The 27,587-nt window shown below is 37.5% G+C and overlaps 1 protein-coding gene across 1 annotated transcript in view; it reads right to left on the bottom strand.

The window, feature by feature from the left end:
• The window catches only part of ZNF407 (zinc finger protein 407), a 350,480-nt gene that overhangs the window by 89,777 nt on the left and 233,116 nt on the right, over window positions 1-27,587 (bottom strand). Inside the window, exon 8 of the mRNA XM_067290762.1 lies at window positions 11,824-12,002. Within this exon, the coding sequence (XP_067146863.1) occupies window positions 11,824-12,002 (179 nt within the window). The remainder of the gene's footprint in view (window positions 1-11,823; window positions 12,003-27,587) is intronic.

Here is a 27,587-nt window from a genome sequence, read left to right as displayed (position 1 = left end):
GCTTTATTAATATTCAGGCATATACGTATGGTGAAGTCAGTGGCAGGTACACAAAAATATTTGGAGAAACAGGGAACTGCTTTGAGAAATGTAATGTAAAGAGCTAAATAAAGGCACAATAAAACCTCATCTTTAAATTTTAAACTGAAGTACAATTTTACATTTGCCATTTCTTCCTATAACATCTGTGTTTTTTTATTATCCAAGAAGACCTCTTTCTGCCAATCAACCTCAGGAACAATCAGATTTCTCAGCAGAACCACACAATATTCTCTCTTTTTGGATTACAAATTCTACAGTGATTTTTCTTTAAAAAATATTGCCAAAAATAACTTTAATCGGCTCACTTTACACCTATTAATGCTAACATGAAAAGATCTACATTTATTTTCAAAATCCCGGTTGAGCAGAAAAACAGCTGTTACTTTAGGCAGAGGCAAAGCCTACAAAACTGATAAACCACAAAAAAAAGAGCTTTGTAAAAAAACAAATGTGCCTGAAAGTGTCCCACGTCACAATGGGGACACATCAGATAAAAGCCTTATTTCCATATAGTGTGCAGCAGACTCACCACATAGACTCACCACATAGAGCAGGCACTCATGTTACCAAGTAGATGATGACGGGGCCGTGAGGCACTTTTGTGCACCTGCACAATCACCTATCAAAACCTAATGCATGCTCAAGTCTGAATTACCTTATACAAAAGCACCCCAAAAGATCAATCATTTTTCCCATTTTTGGTGAGACAGCATTCTTTAAAGCATTCTTTCAGAATCCATAGAAGTATCTTGAGATAAAGCTTTACCGAGATCCTCAAGAACCTTACACCGTTTACACCAATTTATAACCATTTACTCTTTGTTTAGCTGAATACTTAACTAGTTTCCCCACTATGACCAAGTCTTTCTGCAACTGGTGCCTCTCTTCCACTTGTCTCTTCAAAGTTTTTTTTTTTTATTGTACATTTGCCATCAAATATAGAAATAGCTTTATTTGACAAAAAAAAGAAAAAAGTTTACTTTACAGCTGCCAGTTCTTATTTTAAGTCAGTGGGTATGTTTACTGCATTTGCAAAATCTATTCTAATTTGAATCTAGTTTTAAAATCCCAACCAATATTCCCTTTTTCTTATTAATTGTATAATTCTAGAATTGTATAATTTTGTTTTAAATTTGCTATCTCAAGACATTCAAAGAAATATATCTAATCATTTCAATGGGCTCATAAGTTTGCAAAAAACAGCACATGCAACAAATAGCCCAGCACAACAAAAATATAAATGGAGGATTCTGTTCCCTTACCATCTTAGCCTTTCTGATCTATAACACCCATAAGGCTGCACTTAACTACAGATTACTGAGATTCCATGATTTTCACACACTGCTATATCTATGACTTCATATTTCCAGATTTTTGCTTGAGTGGATGGAAACAAGCACAAGCAGCTGAGCAGATTTTACTGACAGTTTTGAGAGTGGCTGAATTTGCTCTGACGCAGGTGGATTAAAAAAGAAAGGGTCAACAACAAATATTATAAAGATGGTATCAAAATAGTAAGCATTTATAGACAAATCTTTACCGGAAGGGGCTAAATTCAAGTCATCAAGAAGTTTTATCCCAAGGGCATGGGGGTGCATTGATACCTGAGGACTCCAGACATTTAACAAAGGCTCCTCCTTTTTTATGCTCACCTTGCTCACGCATTCGAAAAACGATTGCAGAAAAATAACTTCTTCTAAGTGTACAATTGATTGTTTAAGAACTCCCAACTTCAAACTTCATTTAACAAAAAAAACCCCAATTCTGAATTGCAGATACACATTCTGAATCTAAAATTAATGTTAAATTGAAAACGTTTGCCTAAAAACTTCCAATATCTCTTAAGATAACTAGATAATCAGGGTTTTATCTTTTTATTTTTCCTGTCAAAGATGCTTTCATTTTATGTTTCCTCTGGACAGCTATTACTTCAAAGAAGATCAATTCTTTTAAATCTTCTACAAACTATGTTTTCAGAATTACTGCTATTACTTCCTAGTCTTCGAATAAGTACCACCATTCTGGCAAGATACAAAAGACGTAGGGACACAGCTTACAATGGTAATACAAGTTATCTTAATACCTTTTTTGTAAGTACACTGATCACCTCTACAACCCCATTATATTCCCAAATACTGTATAGCGACCAAGTCTATCCTTTAGCTACGGTACAATGATCCTTACTTAAAAAATCTTCCAGTAACAACAAGCTAGGTTCCTGAAATGTTACTTAAGCAGGTGTTGTGACAAGCATTAACTGATTGCTTACTTGAAGTATCTGAAAAGTCCTCTTAATTAAGTTAGAGGAACCTGTCCTGCAAGTCTGCTTCTGGATGTCTGACCCCTCCTCTTCAGGGACCAAAGGCCCATGTTTCTCAAACTGAAGTCAAGGGAGCTGCACCCATTTAAACCAGCAGTGTGTTTAATCCAGTCATGTGGAAGCTGAGCAAGTGATTTCTATTTTCTGAAGCCCAAAGTTTTCATTTATGCTCAGGCTCCTGTGTAATTTATACAAAACCTGCATTCATTTTAAGGCCTCTTTATACTATCAGAGAGTATTATATGAAAGTTAAACCCTAATGACTCAGAGAAGGAAAACATCTCTATAAAATCTGCCGTGGTTTCTTTAATATAGCCCATTTCTTTGACACTAGATATTGATGAGCACGCACTCTTTCTGATAAATGCAAGACCTGTATAAAATATCTTAAATTCAGAAGACGTGCTTTTTATCTTCCCATTTAGAACAAGGGGATCCCCACTAACTGACCCACTGGGAATTAAGAGATATGATATCTGCCTCCATGGTTTTCTGACATGATATGAGAGTTATAGATAGTTGGCATGCAATGTATTTATATGAGATATAGTTTCATATTATGCTCTTATATGTTAACCAAGAAAGTGAAGCAATCTTTCTTCTGTGCGACTTCTATCTATCTTCATTTCCTTTAGCGCAAACAGTTATAGACAAGCTCCTCTTTGAACTGATAATTTTTTAGAGGTCATTCAGCCCATAATTTCAGGACCTAGTCACTATCCTGATGGTCCTTCTTAGGAAATTGGACCCAGTGGGAACGTTTTTTCCTTCTGCTTAGTCTATGGGTCAGCATTTTCCTTCCCTTGTACTTCTTAATTCCCTTAAGTGGCAATTATTTAAGGCACAGTTAGAGAAGGTGCAATCTACATTCATCCAATAAAACCTAAATATTAAAAAGGACAGAAAAATCCAGCGTGGTAACTAAGGATATATGGGAGAGCATTTAGCATTTGAAAGGTACCAAAGATCTGGTAAATGAAAAGATGGGAAAAATTATGAAGAACTATTGGAAGTAAAATAGAAATTAGGAGAAGCACGAAAGAACAAGTGCATCAGGCAGAAAAGGCACGCTAGCCACCAGAGGTTAAGAGCCAAGGCTCCACATCGAGCAGTTAACAGGACATCAGGGCGGCACACGTTGCATCAAGGAAAGCAAACAGAAAGAAACCCCCAAAGAAATGGTGGACATTAGCGCTCAATGGACATTTTCAAAACCAGTGAGAATTTCTGTGTTGGCCAGCGTGGCATGGCTCATGGCTCCCTTCCAGGCCAGATGACCATTTACCCCTGCCACGGAAGCCAGGATGCCATAGTGGGGAAGGAGACAAGTAGTGGGACACGGGCAGAAAAGCACTGAACAGAATGCAAGGTGGTAACTAGGAGTGCCATTGGTGCTGCATCGAATACGAAAAGCACTTGCTCAAGGGCCCTTCAGCTTAGTGTCAATTATTTGATGGAAAAATGCCGCAGGACATGAAAGACACTCTACCTGTATTGATCAGAGATATTGTTAAGACCTGTCCCAGACTTTTGTCTGGGCAATATTTTCCTTCTCCTTTAAAATTATATTCTGAACATTTTTTCTTTAGCAGAATTCATGGCCTTCACTCTCACCTGAGGATATCAGCCACTTATTAAAACATACCTAATAGTGATTTTTTTGGAATATTATATGATGTAATATTTGCATCAAAATATTTCATGCCACTCAGCAGCAACACATGCTGACGGTTCAGGAAAAGCAACTATGAAACTATGAAAGGAGTGCCTAAGCTCTTCAACAGCAGCAGCACAAGCTACGTATTACAGAAGAAAAAATGCTTTTATGACCTTACGTTTTTTTCACTTCATGTGCTACCCAGAAAGGTCCAACTCTACAGTCATGACTACCCATTTAACGACACTGGCAGTGGTAGCTTTGCCAGGCATACAAAGCCTACTCATAGAAGAGTATAAAAATAATCAAATGAGTTGGATTTTTTTTAACATGGATTAATTTTTTGTGAAACACAATACAAAGCAATCTACATAGGTTACAAGGAACCTAGCTTCCTCCTTTACAAACAGAAAATCATTTATACTAGGTTTTTATTTCAAGCACACACTAAAATTATTATTCTTCACAAAAGAGGAAAGGGATTGTCTGCCAATCAACACGACATGCTATTGAAAGACTGGCACTAATAGCTATGACAAGAGCAAACCTGTTTGAAGCAGAGCTGGTGCTGCCTTTTTTTCAAGTATACCAGTCATCAAAAATACTGTTTTATCTGACTAGCAACCCAAGTAATACTCTACTAAAGTAAAAGCTTCCACCTTATTTGCCTATATCTAGCAATGACAGATTTTTAATATTGTTTTAAATTACAGCATTTAAAGTCTATTTTTATAAGAACAAAGATAAAGACTGGGAACAAAAGTACACCAAGAAAGAAGTTAAATATGCCTGCAAACAAAATTGTACATCATTCATTAATAAGTAGAATTTATTCATTTTGTATTTTCCTAATTTGATGAATTTAGAGGCATTAGAATAAACATCTTTTTTATTATTTGATTTTTTCTAATTTGTTTCACCTTTATATTTTCTATCAAAGAGTCAGAGAAAAGATGTAAAAGAAAAAAGAAAAGAAAGAAATGAAAATTTTAAGAATAGAAAAGCACTAGTATACTAGTATAATTGTTACATTATCAAGTTATCTGTGTTCAATTCACATTCTGAATAAGTCTACAGTTTCCACTTGGTAATACAGTTATACCTTGATAAAATCACATAATAGATCACACCATAACTTTTAGCAATCAATTTTTTCTCTTAATAATTTGATAAATGTAGCTGTCAAGTGGGATAAGAATCACAATTTTATTTGGGCTTAACTATTTGAACTTTCAGAATTCCATTCATGAATATTGCAAGTGGTACAACTGATAGCATCACAAATTTGTCCCCTGTTGATGATGTAATCACACTGCAGTTTGCCAGCATAACCCTGTTTCTCAAAAGCCAAAGAAACAGAAAGAGAAATGTGTGCAGAGCATAGCCTTTTGGAAAGTACACTCCAAAAAGTTTGGAGAAATAGTTCGCAAACTTAGGTATAAAAGAGTTTACTTTTCTGTAAACTTTCCTTGTTTTCGCTGCTCTCCGGAAAGAACTAAAGTATCCCCCTAACTCTGTTCTCCTAAGCCAAAAAAGAAAAGCACAGGATGTTGGCCTGACCTCCTGAGCAGCTGATTCATTGACCTGCCTTTTCATCAATTCCCCATCTCAGGAGCCAATAAGACAGTAAGGAAACTGCCAACCAAGAGAGCAGCATTTCAGCATTTCAATAGGATTCTTCTAACGGCTTTTTTTTTTTTTTTGGTTAAATGAATGTTCCTATGTGTTTTATGGAGGATTTAACTACATACTAGAAAGAAAATTATTTTAGGCAAGTATATCTCCAGTCAGGCACAGGTACTTCAGGCTCAAAGAGGATAAGAATTTAGCGCTGATGATACTTTTAATGGGACTGTCATCTGCAAGAGAAAGAGCGCTTTGGGGGACTTACATGTCTCAACTACCCTCTACTACCACAATACTTCAGATTCACAAACACAACTCTTGTACCAAGAGGCTTTAGACTGAGAATGTCTTAAGATTTAAGAGCAGAAATGACCATTAGATACTACTCTGACTCCCAGTATATCAAAGCCCTTTAAATTTCACTTAATTAGTTTTGCAGTGAGCCCAGCAACCTTGAGCTCTCCTAAAACCTATCTTCCAGAAAGACATCCAGTCTTCTGGAGACTCAGAGGAGTGGAACAGGGACAATTTCTTCTGGTCGTTGATACCAGTGCTCAACTGACCTCATATTTAAATGTTCACACCTTATTTCTCATTGCAGTTTGTCTGACTACACTTTCAGTAGCTGATTTTCCCTAGACTTTTTGCAGCTAGATTAAGAGTTGCTCACATCTGATATTTTCTCCCTGTGAAGCAACTCATACACTATAATCACCTACCTATCTATCATTTTGGTCATGAATTATGTAATTCCTCATGAGGACTAAGCGTTCAATCACCACATCGGCAGCTAACTGCCAAAACACAATCGTCACAATCTTTGTTCAACGGATGCCCAACCCCAGAGGCACCTATAATTAACGAGGCAGCTCCATTTTCATGGAGGCACAGGCACATAAAGCTCTACTTCCAGGCATACCCAGAAAGACGTCTGTGCAGCTGGGGGAAGCAGCTCACACTTTTAGTTCTCCCAGGAGCTACGAAAGTAAACAACCCTCTACTGCTCCTACTTGCAGGGCCCAGCGTGGCAGATGCTCTCAGAGCATGCTGGATAACTTCAGCACAGCGGAAGCACAGTATCACTTTCAAAGAAAGAATGGACTTACCCTTACCAAACAACATGATTAATCTGTTCTGCCTTCCCTGATTTTCTTTGTTCTTCCTTTTTTTGTTTTTTAAAAGGACAGCGCTCCAAGAAAGAGTTCAGGATTGCTAATTCTTAATTAGTAAAATACCTCAGAATTTTCTGTTGAATGTCTTACTCAGTTCCTTAATCAAATAGCTGACTGTTGTGAAACTGTTTTTAAGCAAATGATTTTTGCCCTGAACTGTATAGGCATTGCACTGATTTTGCACATGGGGAAATTCAGACACAGATCAAGCCCAACTCAAATTAGTGGCACAGCAAAAATCGGATTCTTCTGACTTTATACAGTGGCACTCAGTCTTGGAGATCCTGTTCACTTCTGAATAGTGCACAAAAATAATGATACAGACAAAATCTTTGCTGTTACCTTGCTTCCAACCACCCATCCCATTTGAAGAATCACGGATAACCAAGTTCAAAAACAATGCAACATCTGTCAACATCAGAGACACTGTAGTCAGGAGTCCCAGTCCCAGAATCAGCACAGACAGGATAATGGTAGCAGGAAAAGACAACTTCCTTAGGACAAAAACAGTGCTGGTATCTCAGTACTTCTGTCACTTGACATCCCTATGACTTTTGAAAGTCACCCACAGTGTGACTCCCAATTTTTACACCAGAGCCAAACAGTGCTCCAGCACTACAGTGTCATCACATAACTTTCAACATGATCAAGAAAATAATAATGAGCAAACTGTTCCTCTTCCCTCTGAAGAGCTTTTTGCCTCACTGCCACTTTAGTATCCACACGAGAGTACTAGACACACAGTGAGATGCCATGGTCTCTGCAGCTGTTGGAATAATGGGGTTGTCAAGCCATAGATATTATTCTCTTTGGACATAAATAATGCATCATAATGATATCATAATGTCTATAAGACAACAGCTCCTAAATGAAGAACATTTAGTTCAAACCAAAATTATCACCACCAAGTGATGCTGCTCCAAAGAGAAAAACAGCTGGAGCACGGATCCGTTTCAGGTTCTATCACAGGTATGGATGGGCCTTTCGCCTGTCCCACTTGCCAAAGCATTCAGGTTCGGCTCAACTCATTATTGAGCTACATAATTATCCATCATCAGCAGGGGGAAAAAACACATCCAGGAAACCTGGAAATGTAATGCAGCTAAGAATCAATCCAAAGATCTCTTCAGCTTACTATGGATGAATCTTGCCATATAGACAAGCCCACAGTGAGCACTCAGAAGAATTTTCTTTATCAAATAATCTCATAAAAAATCACAGAATGACGGTCGTCATCATGATCTGACAATGCACTCACTTGGTGTATAAATTTTTAATTTAAAATGACAAATTTTCAGCTTTGCATGTTTATACCAAGAAGAATTTGAATAGTTTCCATTAGAATCAAATTTTTATTACTAAAATGTTGACTGCAGACTTCCCTAACTATCTAGTAAGCCCACTTCTGTTCTGGAACAGCTAAAAAACTACCATTATCTTCAATCTTCAAGTGATTTTTTAAGGAAAATACATTAATATTGTGTATAATCAACAATCACTACATTTCTCCTTACAGAATTTTAAATTCAGTATAGATATTGAGAAAATGAGTCAGAGAAAACCAAGGAACAGGCATAAAGCTCTTAGAGAACTGCAGTGACATTTCAAAAACTGATTTGATGATTTGTATAAAAATTACAGATAAATTGCATAAGTTGGTGGTATTTGATCTGGAATCTAGCAAATATAATCCATAATTTTATTATTAGTTTTGCACATGCGCATATCACTTTGTAGGCTTGTTTGTATTAAACATCTGTTTTTCAAGTGCAGGACATGTTAAATACTAAAGACAGAAGTATTCTCTCAATCGCCATTGTTTTAAAACAGATAATGATACTTCCTGAGGTCTATAAAGAACAGAGTTGCATAATAAAACATCTCCTTCTGGGATGGAGTCTATAGCAAAAGGGGAAAGAAACTCTGCAGACCTGGCTTTGTAGCATTCCCATATATTAAATCCTCACATTATAAAGGATTTCAAAGATGCAAAATAGAAAGGGCTATCATCTATCAATTGCAGTATCATTCTTATTCATACAGAAGCTAACCTGTTCCCCCACCCACCTTCCAAGGCCTCTCCCCTAGAAATGCAGCTTCTTCAAGCTCTTTGCTGCCATTGACCCCATAAAGCAGTATATTAATAGCCAAAGAAAGCTGAACAGAAATTAGTATTACTTCAAAGAGCATTAACTTTGCATTAGAAATCCAACTGATAATCTCCATTTCACAGATGAGAAAGAGGCCTGAATTTTACTCCCAGCCACACCTTAAAGGTAACCTACAGCTCTGATCTTGCTGAGTTGCCACAAAGGAGTTTCTGACTAGTCCTCTATTTCTATTCTGCTCAAAGAAGCAAAGGGGATGGCTTTCCTGTTACAAAGCAATATTAGAACACAAAAGGAAGAGAAATAAGTTTCAGTTAAAAAATTGATTTTGTACGACACTTTCATATTCCTATCATCCTTAACAGTTCTATATCATATTGTGGATTCTCTGTGGGTATAGGCAATGACCAATATGCAATCAGTAACCAGGAACCAGACATAGAACAAATCTTAGTTTGATAAGAAATGATAGCCAGGGCTCTGGAGTTGTTCCCTCATTTTTCCAAAAATCTTCTGTAAAATCTTTAACTCTCAGGTGTCCAGCAGGCAGAAATGGATTGAAAAGAAGAAATGAAAAAGCCTTCAGTTTAACGTCTGAGGTGAATGCACAATTGCCACCTAGGTCCTGCTTTAATAGTGTTTCTTCCTGAAAGGAAAATATAGTATTGCCCTTTTAGAGATGGGATTATGCAAACAGTATTTCAACACACCTTTGCGGTATACCAGTTCTAGGCTAGCCTAGCAATAATTAGGTGGCAGCCAGTTCTTGCTAGTTCTAATATGTTTGTACAGTACCCTATTAAATGCAAGGTGATTTCTCCAGTATAAGGATTAATATATAAAAAAATACAGATGATCTTTAGTATACAATACATTTATAACAATTTTCCCTACGTTGCCAAGACAAACAGGTTTACCACAGTATGCTACAATGAGCAATTCATTTACCTATATATATGTCTTGAACAAACAACGTGGAAACTTAAAAAGATTTTGTAATTTTGGAAAAATGTTAGTGGTTCTACCAGTGTTTCCTCTTTTACATATAAATAATGTACATCTGGCTATTGAGAATATTTGAATCTTCCATATTATTTTAAGTGGGATTATTGTAGTAAATAACCAATAGTGTCTGGATTTAAGCTCTGCATTGAATATTCATTCACTTTAGTCAGAAATATGGTGAAATGTGATCAGTTTTCTGACCTATTTTGAAATTGGTATTCTGCCAACTGGCATTTTGTTTGCACATCCAGATATTATCCACCATATGCTGACATGACATGATGATTGGTTCCAAAATGAAGTGGAATACTTGGCAAATAGGAATATATGGTACAAATAATACACTGCCTCTAGTCAGAAAAGCATTTTGAGGAGACTAAGAGATTTTAAAATAACTTTAGTATACACACTGCATAGTGCTAAAGAAAAGCTGTCTAGGTCAGGTATTTTACAGGCACATGGCTCTCAAATTTATGAGATCAGGTCCTTACAGAAGAATATTAAAATGTGACATAACAGTACTAACAGTAGTACTTTAATGAAAGATTAATTTGCATCTTAGGCAGAATTTGGCCCACATAGCTTCCTCCTCCTCTGGATTCACTAACTCTTCCTTCTTGCCATCTGCTCTTCTTTTCCCACTGCTCTGACTTGTCTGCCCTCCCTGTGATGTCTAAGTTAGCTGTCTCTCCCGAATTAAGATCACATTTCATTCAAGCCCCAGTCTAATTCTGTTTTATTGCTCCTAACATCTTTCCACTGAAATCCTCTTATTCTACTATCTTGATGTTCCTGTTACACTTCTGCCTTCTATTCTGAACCTTACAATTTCTGGAAAAAACTGTCTTGTTCCTAAGCAGAAAACATCCCAACTCTGTTCTTTCAATTCCTGTTTCCAAAGCAATATTTCTCATTTGCTTTCCAGAAGTGACTTCCATGTGTGTGCTTTCTGATACAAAGCCTCAAAACCATACGTACCTTGTTGATGGATCTTGTGTTTTGTTGTAGCCCTCTTTTGCCTTTTGTTTGTTTCCATGTTCTTTGCTCAACTTAGAAAATAAACTTTTGCCTATTTTCAATCTCTGTAAAGCATCGTGTAAAACTTTACTGCAAAATTAGCAATAATAATAAAATATGGGGACAAGGCACACAAAATATTAATTCAGATTTATAGGTGAGTCCCTTTAGGTTCTTTAGGTAGATCATGTGCTAGCAAAACCCTTAATTCTTTCTTAATTAAGTACTTGAATAGTATTGTTAACATCAGCATGACTATTCACATATTAAAAACTAAGCAATCATTTAACTGTTTGCTGTCTTAGGGTTGCAACACACTGTGTCTGCTACATTATTTTATGAGGCTGGTACCTTTTTCATATTATTTTAATTATTCTTTCTTCTTCTAACAGTAAAGATTCTGCTTCTCTGCTGTTGTATCTTTTAACGTTAAATATTGCCTGCTTTGCTGTAAATAAAATCTAGAAGTTTTTAGGTGGTACATTAATTTACCATTGCATTTCTTAAGGAATTTTGTTTTTCTGTTCTTTGGTGGGGAGGGGGCAGAGGGACTCAATACAAGCATTAAAAAAAAATATTTCTCCATAAAAGTTTAACTAGATTTCAGAATGAGTCATCTAAATAGCACACAGTTCTGATGCTTATAATATATAAAACTGCAAGCTTTGTTTGTGAAACATAAGTGGATTTCAGTACTTAATGCATCACCTTCACCCCTTGTGAAAACTTGAAGAGGACTGAGCCCATTTTAAAATCATTTTCGTCTTCAGATTAAATAATAGTAACATGTACAAGCCAGCTTTCTTATTGCAACCATTTAAGCACAATCATTTAGAAAAGTGAAGACTTTGTAAACAAAGAGAAGAATGACCTTACCGGCATGCAGGTATGCCAGGTCAGGGTTTTCAATGTCTGGGTGTAGTTCTTTCAAGTGGTTACGAAACTCCACTGGGATGTTGGTTCCATAATCACATTTAGGACAGTTATACATTTTTACTCCTTCATGCTTTCCTGTATGTAAGATGTGTTTACGGATATTTTCAGCACAGTTGGACCTAAAAAGTGAGGGGAAAAAAAAAAGAAATAAGTTACATAATAATCTACTCACTATTAGACATTCAAGCACTGGCTGAAAATAAAACCTGGGGTTATGACAGAAAATGAGCAGTCATTGCTAAAGCTAGTTTTCCACAATCTGCCCAATTCTTGTGTCCCCTTGAATTCTGTATGAAAGTTGTCCTTCACAAGAAAACTCCCCAAACTGTTTCAGATTAACTGAGCAATACATCTAAACAAGAAGCATTTAAAAATGAAAAATTTCACATTTGCAAATGTTGTACCATTTTCATTTTTCTGGTTGTTGGTGATGGACAGAAAGTAAGCAAAACTCCTTAACTCGGCAAAACTGATTCTTGTTTAGGCATTCTGAGCTCGAGGCCCTTAATACAGTCCAGCTACAGAGGGGCATAGCTACCTGCAACGTTCTTGGTGGAGTTCATCTGAACCCTTTCTACACATTCCTAGACTCCATAGGAGTTGTTGTGACTGATTTTTATAAGAATATTCCACCAATTCTTATCTCATCTTCCTCGTGATCACATAAGAAAATAAAAGGGACCTTCTCAAGTTCACACCTTTTTCAAAATATACATGTATTCCGATTTATTTCTGAAACATGGGTTCTGTGTAGGGAGTTGAGTTTTCATGTAGAAATTCAGGATACATATACAACTAGTTTTATGCATTTCAAGGAAATGCTATTTCTCAGAGTAATACTAAATACATAATATTAATATTATTTCTGAAAAAGTGAAAAGAACCTTACATTTTATCTACAATGATCCATGATATGACAATAATTTTTAATTTCTAGACTTTAAAATTTTTCATTCTCCCTCCAAATTAATTTTACATTAGAATTTCCTAATTATGCAAAGTCTCTGATGAAGCCCATATACTATATACTGCTTTTTAATTTCTTTCTAAGCGGAAGCAACAAATATATTTCTTCCTGAATCAAAATAATGGCCTGTGTACAATAATTTATTTTTTATAGACTTTCTTAGTATTATACCCTATTAATGTTGGCAAACTAAGAACATTAATCTAGTTTAACTAAAAAAAGAAAACGAAAAGAACACAGCTGGAATACATAAATATAAAATATTTAACATATATTTAAATAAGACAACAGTACTATCTTGAGCAACTGATTGTCTATGTGTCACTGTTACAGATACCACTGTAACAGGCACCTAAAAAAAGACCCCCAAAATAAACTGGAAGTAGCAGCTTGAAGTTCTGTTGGAGTGCTTGTCTCTCCCTTGGAGATGGTCATAGTAAAGCTGATATCTGTCTTACGGTGCTGCCAAAGCTCACCCTCTGTCATGTCCATCTGCTATATAACAGTATAATGATCAGACTCTTGAGAATGTCAGAGAAGACACTTATGTTCACTGAAAAATATGAGAAAGCTTGGTCCTCAGCATCTTTCAGGATTCAGCCCCCTCCCCCCCAAATTATAATGCTTATAGATGTTGTAAAAGTGAAATAGATATTTTATAAAAATAATAGATAGTGTACACTGCAATGAAAGCAGGAGACAATCTGGTAACCTTCTATCATGGGTTAAACTTTAAAGGGCAGTAGATTAAAGTAGAGCATACAAATCTGAAATAAAATATCTGTGTCTTTTTAGCTCAGCTATCAGACTATGTTAAGGAAAGATATAAAACTTGTTTTTACTTTGCAATAGTTCTGTGAAATGTATAAGGGATCTGCGGAAGCCCATGTTAGAGTTGTGAAGAAAACCCAGCCGGTTCAAGTCATAAAAGGCCAGTCCTGTCTCGTTTCATCTGTGAATTTGCTCCAACCATTTTAAAGGGAGCAATCCCAAATTCTCATTTATTTAGCCATCAGTAAAAGTCTGTAACTAAACATATCAACATACTGATATAGTCATCACAGGAAATCAAAGTTAAAAAAATATTTTTCCATGTGATGAACCCGGAAAGGCTTAATACAAATGAAGAATAAAAGATCACTAGGCATTACAAATGGTCTCTTGTATTAGGTTGCAATGCAGGAATTGTAATCAGAAAGTAAACCATGAAGGTGGTAACTGGTAAATCCAAGCACTTTTGAAGCCAAGTAATACCTTTAAATATGATGTAGCAAAAATGTACTGTTCTTTTTTTTAATTATTCAGTGTGCTTTGACTGCCTGTTTCATTAGGAGTCTTCTCCTGGGTACTGTACAAATATGTTATTATAGATCTGACACAAAAAAATCCACCAAAAGTCCATGTATGGGTGTACTTGCATCACCTCATCTCATATGACTAAACACAGAGGTCTCTGATTTTAAACAGCAGTGTATTTTCATTAAAGCTATAGGATGATAAACATCTAAGTAAAATATTATAGCATTGCAATAGTAACAATAGTTACGCATTTGACAGGCTTTGTGTTATAGACTTCACTTCCAGGAGTTTATAAACTTTGAGATAAAGATCCCCTTTGTCTTCATTTGGCAATGAAGAACTTAGCCCAAAAGAAATTGTAGAATAAAGTCTTTCTGCTTTTAGAGTTCCACTCTGAATTTCGGTAGCGAACAAATAAATATGTGAAATCCTGTGAAATAAGAGGATAAGCATTCAATATAGACAATTAATCTGAAGGTATAGTCTATGGGTTTGCATTCAATGCTGACACAGAGAATCAGAACAGAAATGTCCCTTTTTTCTACCATTTCTTGCAGTGACTCTTCCCATCTGAAATGAAGAAAGGTTTATGAGACTTGTTCCAAACTCCATGACAATTCTGTGCAAGGGAAGTGGAAAGCTTGCACACAGTTTTCGGTGCCCTATCAGTGCTATAACATGGTGAGAAGGGAGATGGGACATATTGCTAAGGCATGTTGCAGATGAACAGGAACTGTGAGGAGCTGAAAAGCTTAGCCCTTAGTTCTCACGCCACAAGCCTGTTTGACTTCCTCCATCAAGGACTGGTATGTTGGGAAGGCTGTAGACCCACTTTCCACTGCACATGTCTGGGAGAGCGCCGGCTCTCCGTCATTTCTGTAAACGACAATCCTGTGAAGTGAGGGAGAAGGATGGCAACTTTCTCCCAAGAAATGCAGCTACAGCCAAAGAAGAAAGGAAAATCTCTTTTCAGCTGAAGTTAAAAAGGGATTTTATCTCTAATGTGCATGCACAGCATTCCATGTACCCCAAAACAGTTCATATCGCTGTTCAAAGGCCACATTGCATGTTGCCATTAGAAGTCAGTTCCTACCTATCAGTTATTTGTCTTTCTTTTGTTGCTCCAAATTAAAGGTCGTTGCATCTTCAAATATCACAAACAGGAAATGACTGGTCAATTGTAAAACTGTACTTTCTTCAACACGAACAATACATGCAAGGTTGAATTAAGTTAATTTTGATGCCTTGTTGCTTTATAACCAAATCTGAGAATACTGGTAAACACCTACAGAGGAACTGCATATCACAGCAAAAAGAACTGGGTAGGTATAATAATCTGGAATGATACTCAGCTTCAACAGACACCTCCAGTGGCACACTACTACAACCAGGCTCAAAGCTTCTCTGCAGTAGGGCTAAAACCAAACTTTGCTGTTCCAAGGATGGGAACAAAACAGCTTACTCAGCTTTTCAGCAGCAACTGTGCTTACACAGGCAGCATCCTTAAACTGACCCGGAAGCTCAGTGGTGGCAGGTGGCCTCCACCCTCTTTATCTCAGTCCCCTCTGCTTCTAAGTCATGTTGATCTGCTTTCTTGGGAGAGTGGAGTGGAGAAAAGTGGAAGTTTAGGAGTAACACAAAATGCTTGCATATTCTGTCAGCATGAGAAGCTTCTGCCCTTGTTTGCCGTGTTTTCCCACTCCCATTGCCTCACTCCTACATTTATATAGCAGTTTTGTTACTAAACAATAGGTAATTGCGCTCAGAGAAAGAAACAGAGCACACAATCTATAGGACAGTGGAAAAATATATGTTCTTAGTGCACAGAGCAAAAGTTCCCATAACTGCCTTCATCCCTAAGCCAGAAAATATGATTGTTTATCTAACCCCTAAAAGCAGTGTTACTCTCCCTACACGGACATTTGCTCACTTGCATTGGCAACCTATAGCATGACACTGACTGGACTCCTCAGCAAGTCTAGGTCTTCCCCACTGAAACTGGCAGCACTGTCGGGGGCTCTGGGACAGCAGAGCCCACACCTGCACTTTGCACGAGGCAGAGGCGGGAGTTCAAAGTGCCATATCAGCAGCATGGAAATGCAGCAGGAACAACGAGCCTTGAAGGGAGTTTGTGCCAAGTGAGGATGGTTGGCGCAAAGGTTCCTGCAGTAAGTCCTAGCTGTGATTGTAGTCCCCCCATAATCTCTTCCTCCTCTCTCATCTGGCTGGGCTCAGCCTGGCAGCCTCTCGAGAGTGAGCGGTACAAGCTGTACGAGGGCAGGCTTCGGACATCACTTGTCCCTGGAGAGGAGCTCAGCCCCAGTCTTGTGGCTGGAAGGAAAGGGTCGTGCTCTGCCCTCCTCCCAGCCAGCCGCACTGATTTCGGCAGGCCAAGTAAACAGCATAATTCAATAGCTAACAGCAGGGCTGCCCAATACTGGAGATATTTGCTGTCCTCATCCTTTATGTGTCTTTTTTGACAAAATTCATGAAATAAGAGAAATTCATAAAATATCGATTAATGCTAAACTAACTCATGCAGAATGGAACTGCTTCTACACTTTTAAAGGTTTTGCACATGATAATAATATTAGCCCTGTATTCAAAGCAACCTTTTTTTTTTTAAAGATGTTTAATTAATAGGAAACTGAAATTGGAACATTCTTCCATTATGCAGTGCCTGACATTTTCAGAAAGATGCTTACTACAAGACATGGAAATGGAAGGTTTCAGAGGTGCAAATAAGGCAAAATGTTAATTATCTAGCCCACTAAGCCTTAAATATTTTAGCATCTTGTAGAGCTCATATTTGCACAAAAATGAACTGTTTTCAAAAAAAATTTCTCCAGGGCATTAGATACAAACAGCTTCCTTCTGCAGAGGAATGCATACAACCTAAAAGACTTTTGGCAGCTCCATGGATGTCACTATTTACAACATGAAAACAAACATGGTGATACAGCCAACTGAGTGAAGAGACTTCTTTCTATTTTCCCTTGTTCATCAGTAGAAATAAAATTCACTCTGGTACAGAGAGCACTCTGAAAGTCTTCAGCACTGTTTATACTCTGCTACAAAACTTGCAAGAAATACACAGAAATTGCAAGCAGTATTCAGCATTCTGATATAAAAATATCAAAGTCTGTAGATACTTTCTTCCAGAAATATAAGCAGTTACAATGAAAGCAAACTTCTGATTAAATTCTTATGTATCATCATAGATTCTTAACCTCAATTATTAACCAAAATTTGCAGGTGTCTTACTTTCAAAAAATGTCAGCTAATCTGGAAAACTAATTGTTGGTAATTACATTATTGCAGTTTCGATTTAAACTTGAAAAGGACAGCCATGGATTTTTAGAGACACAAGGTATCATAAGGACATAAGGAATATTTATTTATTTATTTATTTAGCCTGACCTCACGGATAGCAGAGTTCATAAAGGTTTACCTAGTGATTCTTCCTTCAAACCCTAACTCTTTCTGGAACTAAAACATCATTTTCAGGGAGACATTCAAATCCAGTGGAAAGTAATGGGGAATCCATTGTACTTGTAGGCAAATGGCTCCATAGCTGATCATCCTCACTTTCACAAACCTCATCATACTTCTAATCCTATCGTTTCCAGCTAACAAATACTGTTACATTTCACATACCTTCTGCGACCTTGAACTATCAAATCTTCTACTGGACAAGCTATAGAGACTGAGTTCCTTTAAACTCATTTTGATAAGTTCAGATTCTTCCAAAGTTCTTTTCAATTGTAGATGTTGTTTTAAACTTTGAATACAAGAACTGAACATGCATTTCCCACCAGTGCTGCACACTCGGCCAACAGGACTTCCCCCATTCTCAGCACTCTCCAGCCAAAACTCAAATTTTGGGAGCTCCTGGATGCACTCTATGCACTAATAGCTCGCGTTCATTCATTTATATGCCTGGACCTTTCAGTTTCTTTCAGTGTCACCGCTTCCCAAAATACAGTCCTTCTAGGCTGCCTTTATTTCTTACTCGGATTAAACTGTATGAAAACTAGCACTCTGTAGAGTGATGGTAAACAACCTAATGGGAAATATTTTTATGACCGGAAAGAAACAAACACCTCAGTCTGAGCTAATTGCATTATAGTCTCAGGCATATTCAATCCAAACCTTCACAGACATAGTTGCCCCGCCCAATTTACACTAAGCAAAGAAAACAAACAAAACAAAACAAAAATCCTCCCTAGTATACTCAAGATTTATCTCCATTTCTGTTTTTTAAATAAAATAAACTGAGTGCCAGTTAATTCAAACTAGCTACAATGTCCTATACAATCTGCATACGCTACAAACACTCTGTTCAGAAGACAAGTTTAAAAAGCATAGTGTCAGCTTACCTCCTCAGTGCTAGAGGTCAACACAGTACCGCTGAAGAAATAGAAAAAAAAACGATGGCCCAAAAGGCACTGCGAAATGTCTTGAAACTCATATTTTTACCACTTTTACCATTGTACAACTATAATTATCCTTATACATTAACATATGTACTTGTATATCATGTGTGTATATAATATCGTATATTTTCTTAATATTCTTATTTCCAGCACCTCAGTTACCTTTTCCTTGCAGTTTTCCTTTGCACGAAGCAAAATTCCTATCTTTTATTTAGGTTTTAAATGACTGGGGGGAACAATCACATGAATACAAGCGCTGGCGCTTTACAATGGACCTCAATTATCAAGTGGGTTATGATATTATTGCCAGAATTAGCACCACACAGCTCCCAGGGACCTCAGGAGGTCAGCAACAGTACGCCCAACCCAAGATCTGGTCTGTCTGTGTCAGCTCTGACAGACATCTCTTTATCCTGTTCCTAAAGACCTCTGGTGGACAGCAGTAACGAGCAGCTAGGGGACAGCAACATCTTAGACCACTATAGCTGTTTCTGCAGTGAACATTCACCCACAGCTGACGCTTGCTAACTGTAGCAAGATAACACGACTGAAACACATAATCATTTCATAAATGATTCACATTTCATAAAAATTCACATCCCACAATCTGTTGGCCACATGCATTGCCATGTTTTACATGTATTGCCATGTATTACATGTATTGCCACTCAGATAATATGAAGCAGCCCATAAGGGAGAGTACACTACATTCACATGTTTTAATGAGATTTTATGATACAGTCAGTTTCACAGAGAAAATAATAAAAATGTATTTTGGATTGATTCTGACAGTATTATAGTAACACCCAGGCATAATAATCGTAATGTTTTCTGCTTTTCTACATTTATAGCTTTGCATTTTTTTTTTATAATGATCTATTTGTTATGACATACAGTATGTGTGACAGATGTCCAATGCTGGCTGCTAAAAAGTAGCAGAGCCCTGTAGGGAAGCAGCAAAAACTAGTGTGTCAGCATTGAAAAGGATGGAAGATTGATAATTACTGCTTGTGTCTCAGCTCCATTCAGCAGCCTAGCATGTCCAAACTGTAATCTGGTCACAGATCTACCATTAAATTTCTAATGAGCAAACATCCCAATTTCAAAGAATTGATCATTGCAAATACACGTGCTACAAGGAGTTGATCACATAGCCAAAATGAACTCTTTTATATGCAAATACAGAGTAGTCTGGAATTCTGAAGGGAAATAAGAAGTGATGTACTCTAGCCTTGTTTACCTCCTAGGAATCTGTAGGCAGGTTACAACTCTGCTCTCTAAAAAACTTATGTATAAAAATAGTGCTTGGCATCTAGATCTATTCATGAATTTTCAGTCAGAATATTTCCCTAAAAAAATGCTCATTTTGCAACAAATTTCACAACATAAAGAAAACTTTATTTTTGCAGAAAAAAACCTCTGATTCCAAGAAAATATTGTCTTCCCGCCTTAAATGCTTGCCTTAATTCTTCTTTCTGCAGGAAGAAAAAAAAATAAATAGACAAAAACATGGAAATTATGGTCAAACTACAGGAATTGGGAGGAGCAGGTGGAAAGGACGTAAAAAGGCAGGGAGGCATGCCTCAGCTGCTGACCTGCCAGGTGCTCTCTGCTGCCCCTGTTGCAAAAGGGAAAGGTGCAGGGGAGCGCTGGGTTGCTCCGCTGCTGAGGGCCTGCCCGTGTGACTCTTTGGAGAGAGCGGCACTGTGAACTTCTACTGGACGGAAAAAAAAGTTAAAAAAAAAAAAAAAGCAAAATTTTTTACAGGAATGGGCTCCTACCAAAAACTGGATTCCTGGCCCCGATATCACTGCAGACACCGTGGGCCCTGTAATGGCCTGGCTCACAGACCCACTGGATCAGCTGGTCTGCAGTGTAGAAGGGATACAAAGGTCTGCATAAGGGATGCAAAGGTGTGCTGTGCACAGTGCACTGCTGCACTGTGTCAGCCAAGGTTTCAGTGGCAGAAATAGCGGGTGGAGTTCATCTATCTCTCAGTAACTGAGAATAATCACTCCATTGTTCGTCGGATTTCCCCCTCCCCCTTTTCTTTCTTATTGGAGCAGATGGCATAAAATAGAATTTGGTTTGAGAAATAGCATCTTTGCAGTGGTGTAAGGATAGAGACTGGGATTTAAGCATCATAGGCCCTGATTTAGCAAGGTACTTATGCACTTGTGCAGTTTAAGTACAAGCAGTCCCATTGACTTCAAAAGGATGACTCACAAGCTTAAATTCATGTACATGATCAAATACTTTGCTGAAATGAGGCCATGGAAAGCATCCTTTTTTTTAAAAAAGCCAGAATGAGTTTAATTGAAGACACACTTTTCCTTTCGACATCAATTTTTTTTTCCCCTATTGTATTTCATTTAATGACCACATAAAGTTACTCTGAACAATTCTGTAGGCTCTGTTTGTACATCTTCAGGAATCCATAAAATATTTTCACAAATATAAAAGTGCAGATGGAGCCTCCGAAAGGGTGTGGAGTCTAGTAGCTGCAATGAGATGAAACTGGACTCCTAATGTCGCCAGAGTCAGAAATGATAGCACCAGACCCTAAAGGCTGCCTGTCAATCTCAGATGCAGATGGCACTTCTTCCAACTGGCCTTTGTGTCAGCTCCTTCAGCCATTTTAGTGACAACATAGCTCCCTAGAGGGCAGATCCTGTTGCTTTGAAGCCTGGATTCATATCCAGAGCACTATGGTCTGTACAATCTCTGCTCTAAGTGTTTTTTTAATGCTAATATATTGCCTCTTCTTGTCCTTTCCCAGGCCCAGCCCCCCACGCAAAAAAGAGATGGTCATTTTATTTCTCATTTCAAATGCTCTGATTTATCTTTGGAATAAACATTAACTGTCTGAAAGATTCACTTCTGTTATGCTTGCCAAAAGTATATATAAAATCACTGCTAATAAAATTTGCAGATGACACTAAAATTGGGTAGCATGATTAATAACAATGACACGGCAGCCATATAGAATGAGCTGTATGGTTTCATAACCTAGGCCTGTTCAACAAAAATATATACAAATACAACTAAAACATTAGGTCTCACACTCTTGCACAAAGGATGCAAGTAACTTACAGAAAGAGAGAACTTACTGTGAAAAGGTGTGACATTGAAAATGATTTAGGGATTAGTGGACCAATAGTTTAATTTGAGCTTCCAGTGCAACGCAATAAGCAGAAAGGTCCCATGTCATCTTTAGATGTATAAACAATGAGGCAACAAGCAAATGTGAGGGTGTAAAGTTCTGTTTATGGCACTGGGGAAGCTAATTCTAGAATATCTACTTCCCACATTAGTGCCTACCTTTTAAAAAGAACACAGCCACAAAATGGTTAACAATACAAATATGAGATAAGAAGAAAACCCTTAAATAAAAAATTTAAAGAACTCTGTTTTGCTTATTAGACTTGAGCTTGGAGCATGAGTAACTTAACAGAGAAAAAGTGCATGATATTAAGAGGCACCTTAACACAGAGAAAAGTTGTAACAAAAACAATGACTACAAGTTACAGACAAATTCAAATGAGAAGTAAAGCACAATTTCCTCAGCAATTAGCGCAATTAACCCTTCACACAAGGGGAATAGGTTCTCCAACTGTTGTTGTTTTCAAATCAAACCTGGATGTCTTTCTAGAAGACAAAATTTTCTAGAAGATGATTTTTTAGTCAAACGAGCTCAACACAGAGCAAACTGGAAAAAACTGTGTAGTTTGTTTTATGTAGAAGGTCAGACTAGCTGAGCTTAAGGCTCTTTCCCAGCTTAAAGTCTGCAAGAAGTACAGTTTGAGTCTGAAAAATGTCATTTGGGGGTCAGACATTTATTGTTTCCATGATGTCATGGAAATTTGTTCGGTCTGCAAATTAAAATATATTCTTCCTGGCTGTCAATAGTGCAAACCCATCTTAGGTTCTGAAAGTCAAATCTGATTCTTTAGTTGGAGGTATGATTGATTATCTGATATTTCTAATCCAAGATGTGCCTTGAAGGTATATATCAGAGACACATCATTCTCTTCAGATTATGTCCTCATAATGCCACTGTCTGCACAAATATAGGTAAATGAAGCATTTGGCTCTGTACTTTGAGCTTACTTCACAGCCATCACTCACCCACAGAAAACTGGTTTTAAGAGTAGGGAGCAGCAAAACTGTTCCTACAAGAGTACGTTTGCTTACTGAGCCCCTGTGATCAGTAAGAAATTGCAGTTTCCATGTAGCTAGTTTTTCAAAGTAGACCTACACATCAGGTTCAATGTGCTGTGTACTTCACCAAGAGATACTAAAATGGAGTATAGTCGAATCAAAGCACTGAACTACATATTTAACTTACCTAGCAAAGAGTGAGGTGCATATAAGCAGAGTAAAATGTATAAAATAGTTTCTAGCACTTTTATTTCAAACTATCCTAAAGTCCCAGATAAGCTGTCTTGTAAAAGTATTAGTTTAAAATTGGACCACCCAAAAGAGATAATTTGTGTTCTTTCAACTCTACACAATTATGTTTTAATATTAGAAGCTGTATTTTAACTAGATGAGCAAACATGGCAAGTCTATTGATAGAAAAGTATAGGAACTGCCCGAAGTGCATTGCTTCCCCAGGCTGATCTAGTACCCAAGATGAAAAAAATTTAAACACCAGGGGATAGCCTTCTGAGTTAAAGTGCCAATGAAAATATGTCATATTGAGGAATTTTATAGATACATGGTGAGTAAATTATCCTATGATCATGTATGCAAATGTTCTGTCTTGGAGAAAAAAAGAACTGTGAGAATAATAAAAGGTCCAGCTACATGAAAGTAAACTCCTTCCATTTAGTATATATGGTGCTACAGACCTGCCTTTTGTCCCACAGAGGGTCAACACGAAAACAGGGAAAAATGGTAAAATATGAAGCTTGTTCTTTGGCCTCATCTTTCACATTCCTGTATAATACTACAGCAGAAACTAATGAACTTGCTCATCTTTGAAAGCCCTTTTGCATGCTTCTTCTTTTGCCCTTAACTCTGATCCTTGTGGATCTTCCCTTATGAGTGTGCCAATTTTACTGGTATAATATGTGCACTTTTATTAGTTGTGTTCTGATGATTTCTACAGAGATACTTAAACCTTACACAAGTCAAAAACTATTTTATCACTTCTGAAGAAAACTAATAGGGCAGAATCACTGAATGATAAGAGAGAGAGAGACCACTGAATTTATTTAATAATCCATGTCCATTTTACAAAAATGGCCTGTGTAATCCTTTTAAAAATAATAACCTGTTCATTTCAGACCTTGCACAATGCTTCTCTTTGTCCCTTGTAAGTCTCTCAAATGTCTTATTTTAAAGGAATATATAGTACTCCCGGAAGACATTTTCCCATTTCTATTCTCTTCAACTCCTGTGAGCCCTTGTTCTGTGTGATAAGGCAATCTCCTTCGGGATCTGAGCTGTGTAGTTTCGCACCACGAGTGACAAGGACTCGACTTGAATAACTGCTGTGCGCAGGTTGTAATTATGTCAGCTGGAGTGTTGAACAAGGGGACTGATTAATGTGAGCCCCAGCCCAGGCACAGTCCCTATCAAAACCTTCGTGCAGGCCAGCAGTGGGGATGGGTTAAAGCAGAAAGACAAAACATGCTGTATCGTCCATGATAGATGAATTGCTCCAACAGTCTTCAGGCAGATGTTCCAGGACAGTATAATATACAATTACTCTGCCTTATCACCTTCCCAGGGACAATAAAGCTTCCTCCTTCTATAGCTCATGTGAGTGAAGGCAAAATTAGTTTTACTTTTACAACACTGACTCACTTATCATGTTGCCTTGATTGTGCTTTTACAGCTAAAGGAAACATATATTCCACTCTTAAACCAAAAAAAAGAAAAAAATCCAAACCCCCACCCTTCGCCTTTTATATAAAACCAGAGGATTCTTCTGACTGTATGTATTTTGTATTTGTATTCTGTAGTAATACAGTCCTTAAAGGCCTAATTCAGTATAGCATTCTAAGAAACACAACCAACTTTAAAACAACTGGATCTATTCATAGGTTTAATGCCATATATACATATACTGTGGTACACTACTGAAATCAAGTCAGAATGGGTAGTTAGTAAAAAAATGCGTAGGTTTTCTACAAGGGATGCCTATGTGAATAACATGCCCTTAGTGACTATTTTAACTAAGCAGTCATTCTAAAATACCACAGTACTCTGTTGTAAAACATTTCATAGAGAAGTCATTAATCCACATACCTCTTAGAGGCCACAAGAGTTTACTGTATTATACTGTATTATAAATAACCCAAGTATTTTCCAAAAGTAAACATAAATTAAGTAAATAGAAAATTAGGAAGAAAATTATACATATATATTTGTTTCCTTTTTGTTATCTGATATATACAGATTTTTTTTACTACTGAGAGGAAAGCAATCCATATATAGCAGGGCTATTTCCAACAGAGTTTACAGAATAGCAGCTTACTAACATGAACTGAATATCAAGAGAAGAATATGGCTCACAATACCCTGATATCTTTTCTTTCTAAGTACTGGATGGTTATAGCTCAAGAAGCTGTGCTTTAAAGAAAACAGTCTCCACTTGCATTCCAAGATCCATTGCTTTCAGTACTACCCTTTCTCCAGCTATATAACAATGACATGATCTCAAAAAAATGAAAAACAACGAAGAAAACAGAAATGTATTTGGAAAGACACATACTGAAGGTCAGGTTTAAAAACAAAACCAGACTAAAACAGCCAAGGCTGATCATGACAATGCTCGACGACTGCACATGCCCAAGTATTTGAAAAATCTGTTTACACATTTAGTTTTCATGAATGGTATTGGATTAGTAGTCCTAGAAAGGAGAAAGGAGGACAAGATTTGCTAGGGAGACAGGAAATAGGCACTGAAATTGCACTTCAACTGAATTTAGACTCCCAGCTGTTTAGGGTTCTTTGAAGCTCTAGCCATTAAGCAGTAGCACAGTTCTGGCAACAGAAGGGTTTCACTATAAGGATACAGGCTCTCCTACACTCTTATGGTGAAAAGCAATCCTATATTTAAGATGCGAAAACTAGCTCCAAGAAAGCTGGTACATGCTCACTGCACAGCATATTGCCTTTCAATGATAACACATGATCCAGAATGATGTTACACCACACATTGCATGGAGGAACAACAGAGAAAGCAGCCTTGACCTCAGAAAAATTATAATCTAAGCACTGAAAAGGATATGACAAGGACAAAATAGGAAAAAAAAGAGCAGCCACAGGTTCGGGAGACAATGCACCATTAAACAGGGTAGAGGCAAGCTTCTGCCTCATTTAGGTGCATAATTACTGGACAGCAACCTAGTCAGTCTACCATAACCATGCAAATTCCCAGCACAATTAACGGAAGTAAGTAAGAACTAATGTAGGTCTCAGGAGGGTAATCTGGTTCGCCTAAATTAGGTGTCTACCTTTCCTAAAGAAAGTATGGACAACCTATATGAAATGTCAGGAGCTCCTATCTGCTCAGGAAAGGGATACACTGGTGTCCCTATCTTTTACATAATAGCCAAGAAATTAAAGCACTATTCTAGAAAGTAGAAATCCTGAGTTCTAGGCTCTCCTTATCTTGTGCGAGGCTGAATCTAGTCCTGCGTCCCAGGAAAGTGCATGAGCTGGCATGAAATATCCTGCAGACACTCTTTTCTTTTTGAAACTCTGCCAGTGGACAGTGGGAACAGGGAGGAGCCATTCTGTTTTCAGAATTGTTCTGCTTTCAGTTATGGTTCCTACATAACATTTCTTCACACTCAAAACAACTGGCTCCAAAACCCCTTTTATGCCCTCTCAGCTGAGTATCCTAAACACTAAATAGATTTACACTGTGGATGGCACTGCCATTCTCAATTAAATTAATCCTAGCTTGTCTAATTTTCAGACATTTTTCTAATTGCATCTAAGATATACCCAAGAATACAGGAATAGGAGTCTGTTCACCTAAAAGGTGAATGGAAGAGCTTGAGACAGGCCCGTCTCCCCAGAGCAGACACTTCTGAGCATGCCTCAGTGACTTAGGAACTTGTGAACTCAGTAGAGGGGACTAGTAAACTCCTAAAGGCATAGCTGGTCTGGGATTTAGACAGTTTTTAGCACGATTTAGGGGACCTGGATCTCACCTGCAAAGATCAGTAGAAATTGGAAGTATCTAGGTACTTGATCCCACAATCTACTTGGGTTTTTTTTTTGTTTGGTTGGGTTTTCTGTTTTTTTTTTTGGTTTTTATTTTTATTATTTATCAGGATACAAAGTCTTATCAAAGGTGTTGCCACCCCTCTGGCTTTTTGTTTGTCTCTCAAGAAGCAAGTACTTCATGATAGGTAGAGAATCCTGGCTTCACTGAGGACATAAAAGTGATGTGATTAACATTGGTATGGCCAGGACTTCACCTCCTATCTTTATTCTTGTTTTAGAACCTGACCCACATGACAGTAAACACTCTCCAGCCTTTTCTTCAGTGAGAATTGACTCTCCACTGAGCTATGAAGCATAGATGCTTAGATGCAAAGAAACCTAGTTATCATCCTTCCTGTTACAGCACTCCTACCATGCTACTGGTGAACTGAAGCTAAAAATGGATTTCAGAGCAGGAAAAGAACATGAAGACTCTCTTATTATTACAGATTAGAGGGGACAAGAACTCAGCTAGAGTAAGCAAATACTGTATTTATCTTTCAAAATATTCTTCTGCAACCTAGAGCACTAATAGAGCCCACCTTGTCCTTTATCTCTGCAGCCTCACCCAACACTGTAACCTCATCTCCCCCTTGGCACTGCCACCAGGCAACACACAGAAGTTCCCTGGCTGCATGCACTGGCCAGCACGTAAGGGCTGACTACCTGACTTGCTCCTGCTGCATTTATTTAAACAGAATGGAGAGCAACCACCTGCTTTTTCCCTAACAAGGGCTCTAATTTAAGTCTTCTCTCAGTCTGAGCCAGATTTC

This window comes from Apteryx mantelli, chromosome 2 (assembly GCF_036417845.1).
Source record: "Apteryx mantelli isolate bAptMan1 chromosome 2, bAptMan1.hap1, whole genome shotgun sequence".
Taxonomy (NCBI): Eukaryota; Metazoa; Chordata; class Aves; order Apterygiformes; family Apterygidae; genus Apteryx; species Apteryx mantelli.
Note: the sequence above shows the minus strand (reverse complement) of the source record. Positions and strands in the feature narration are given on the sequence as shown.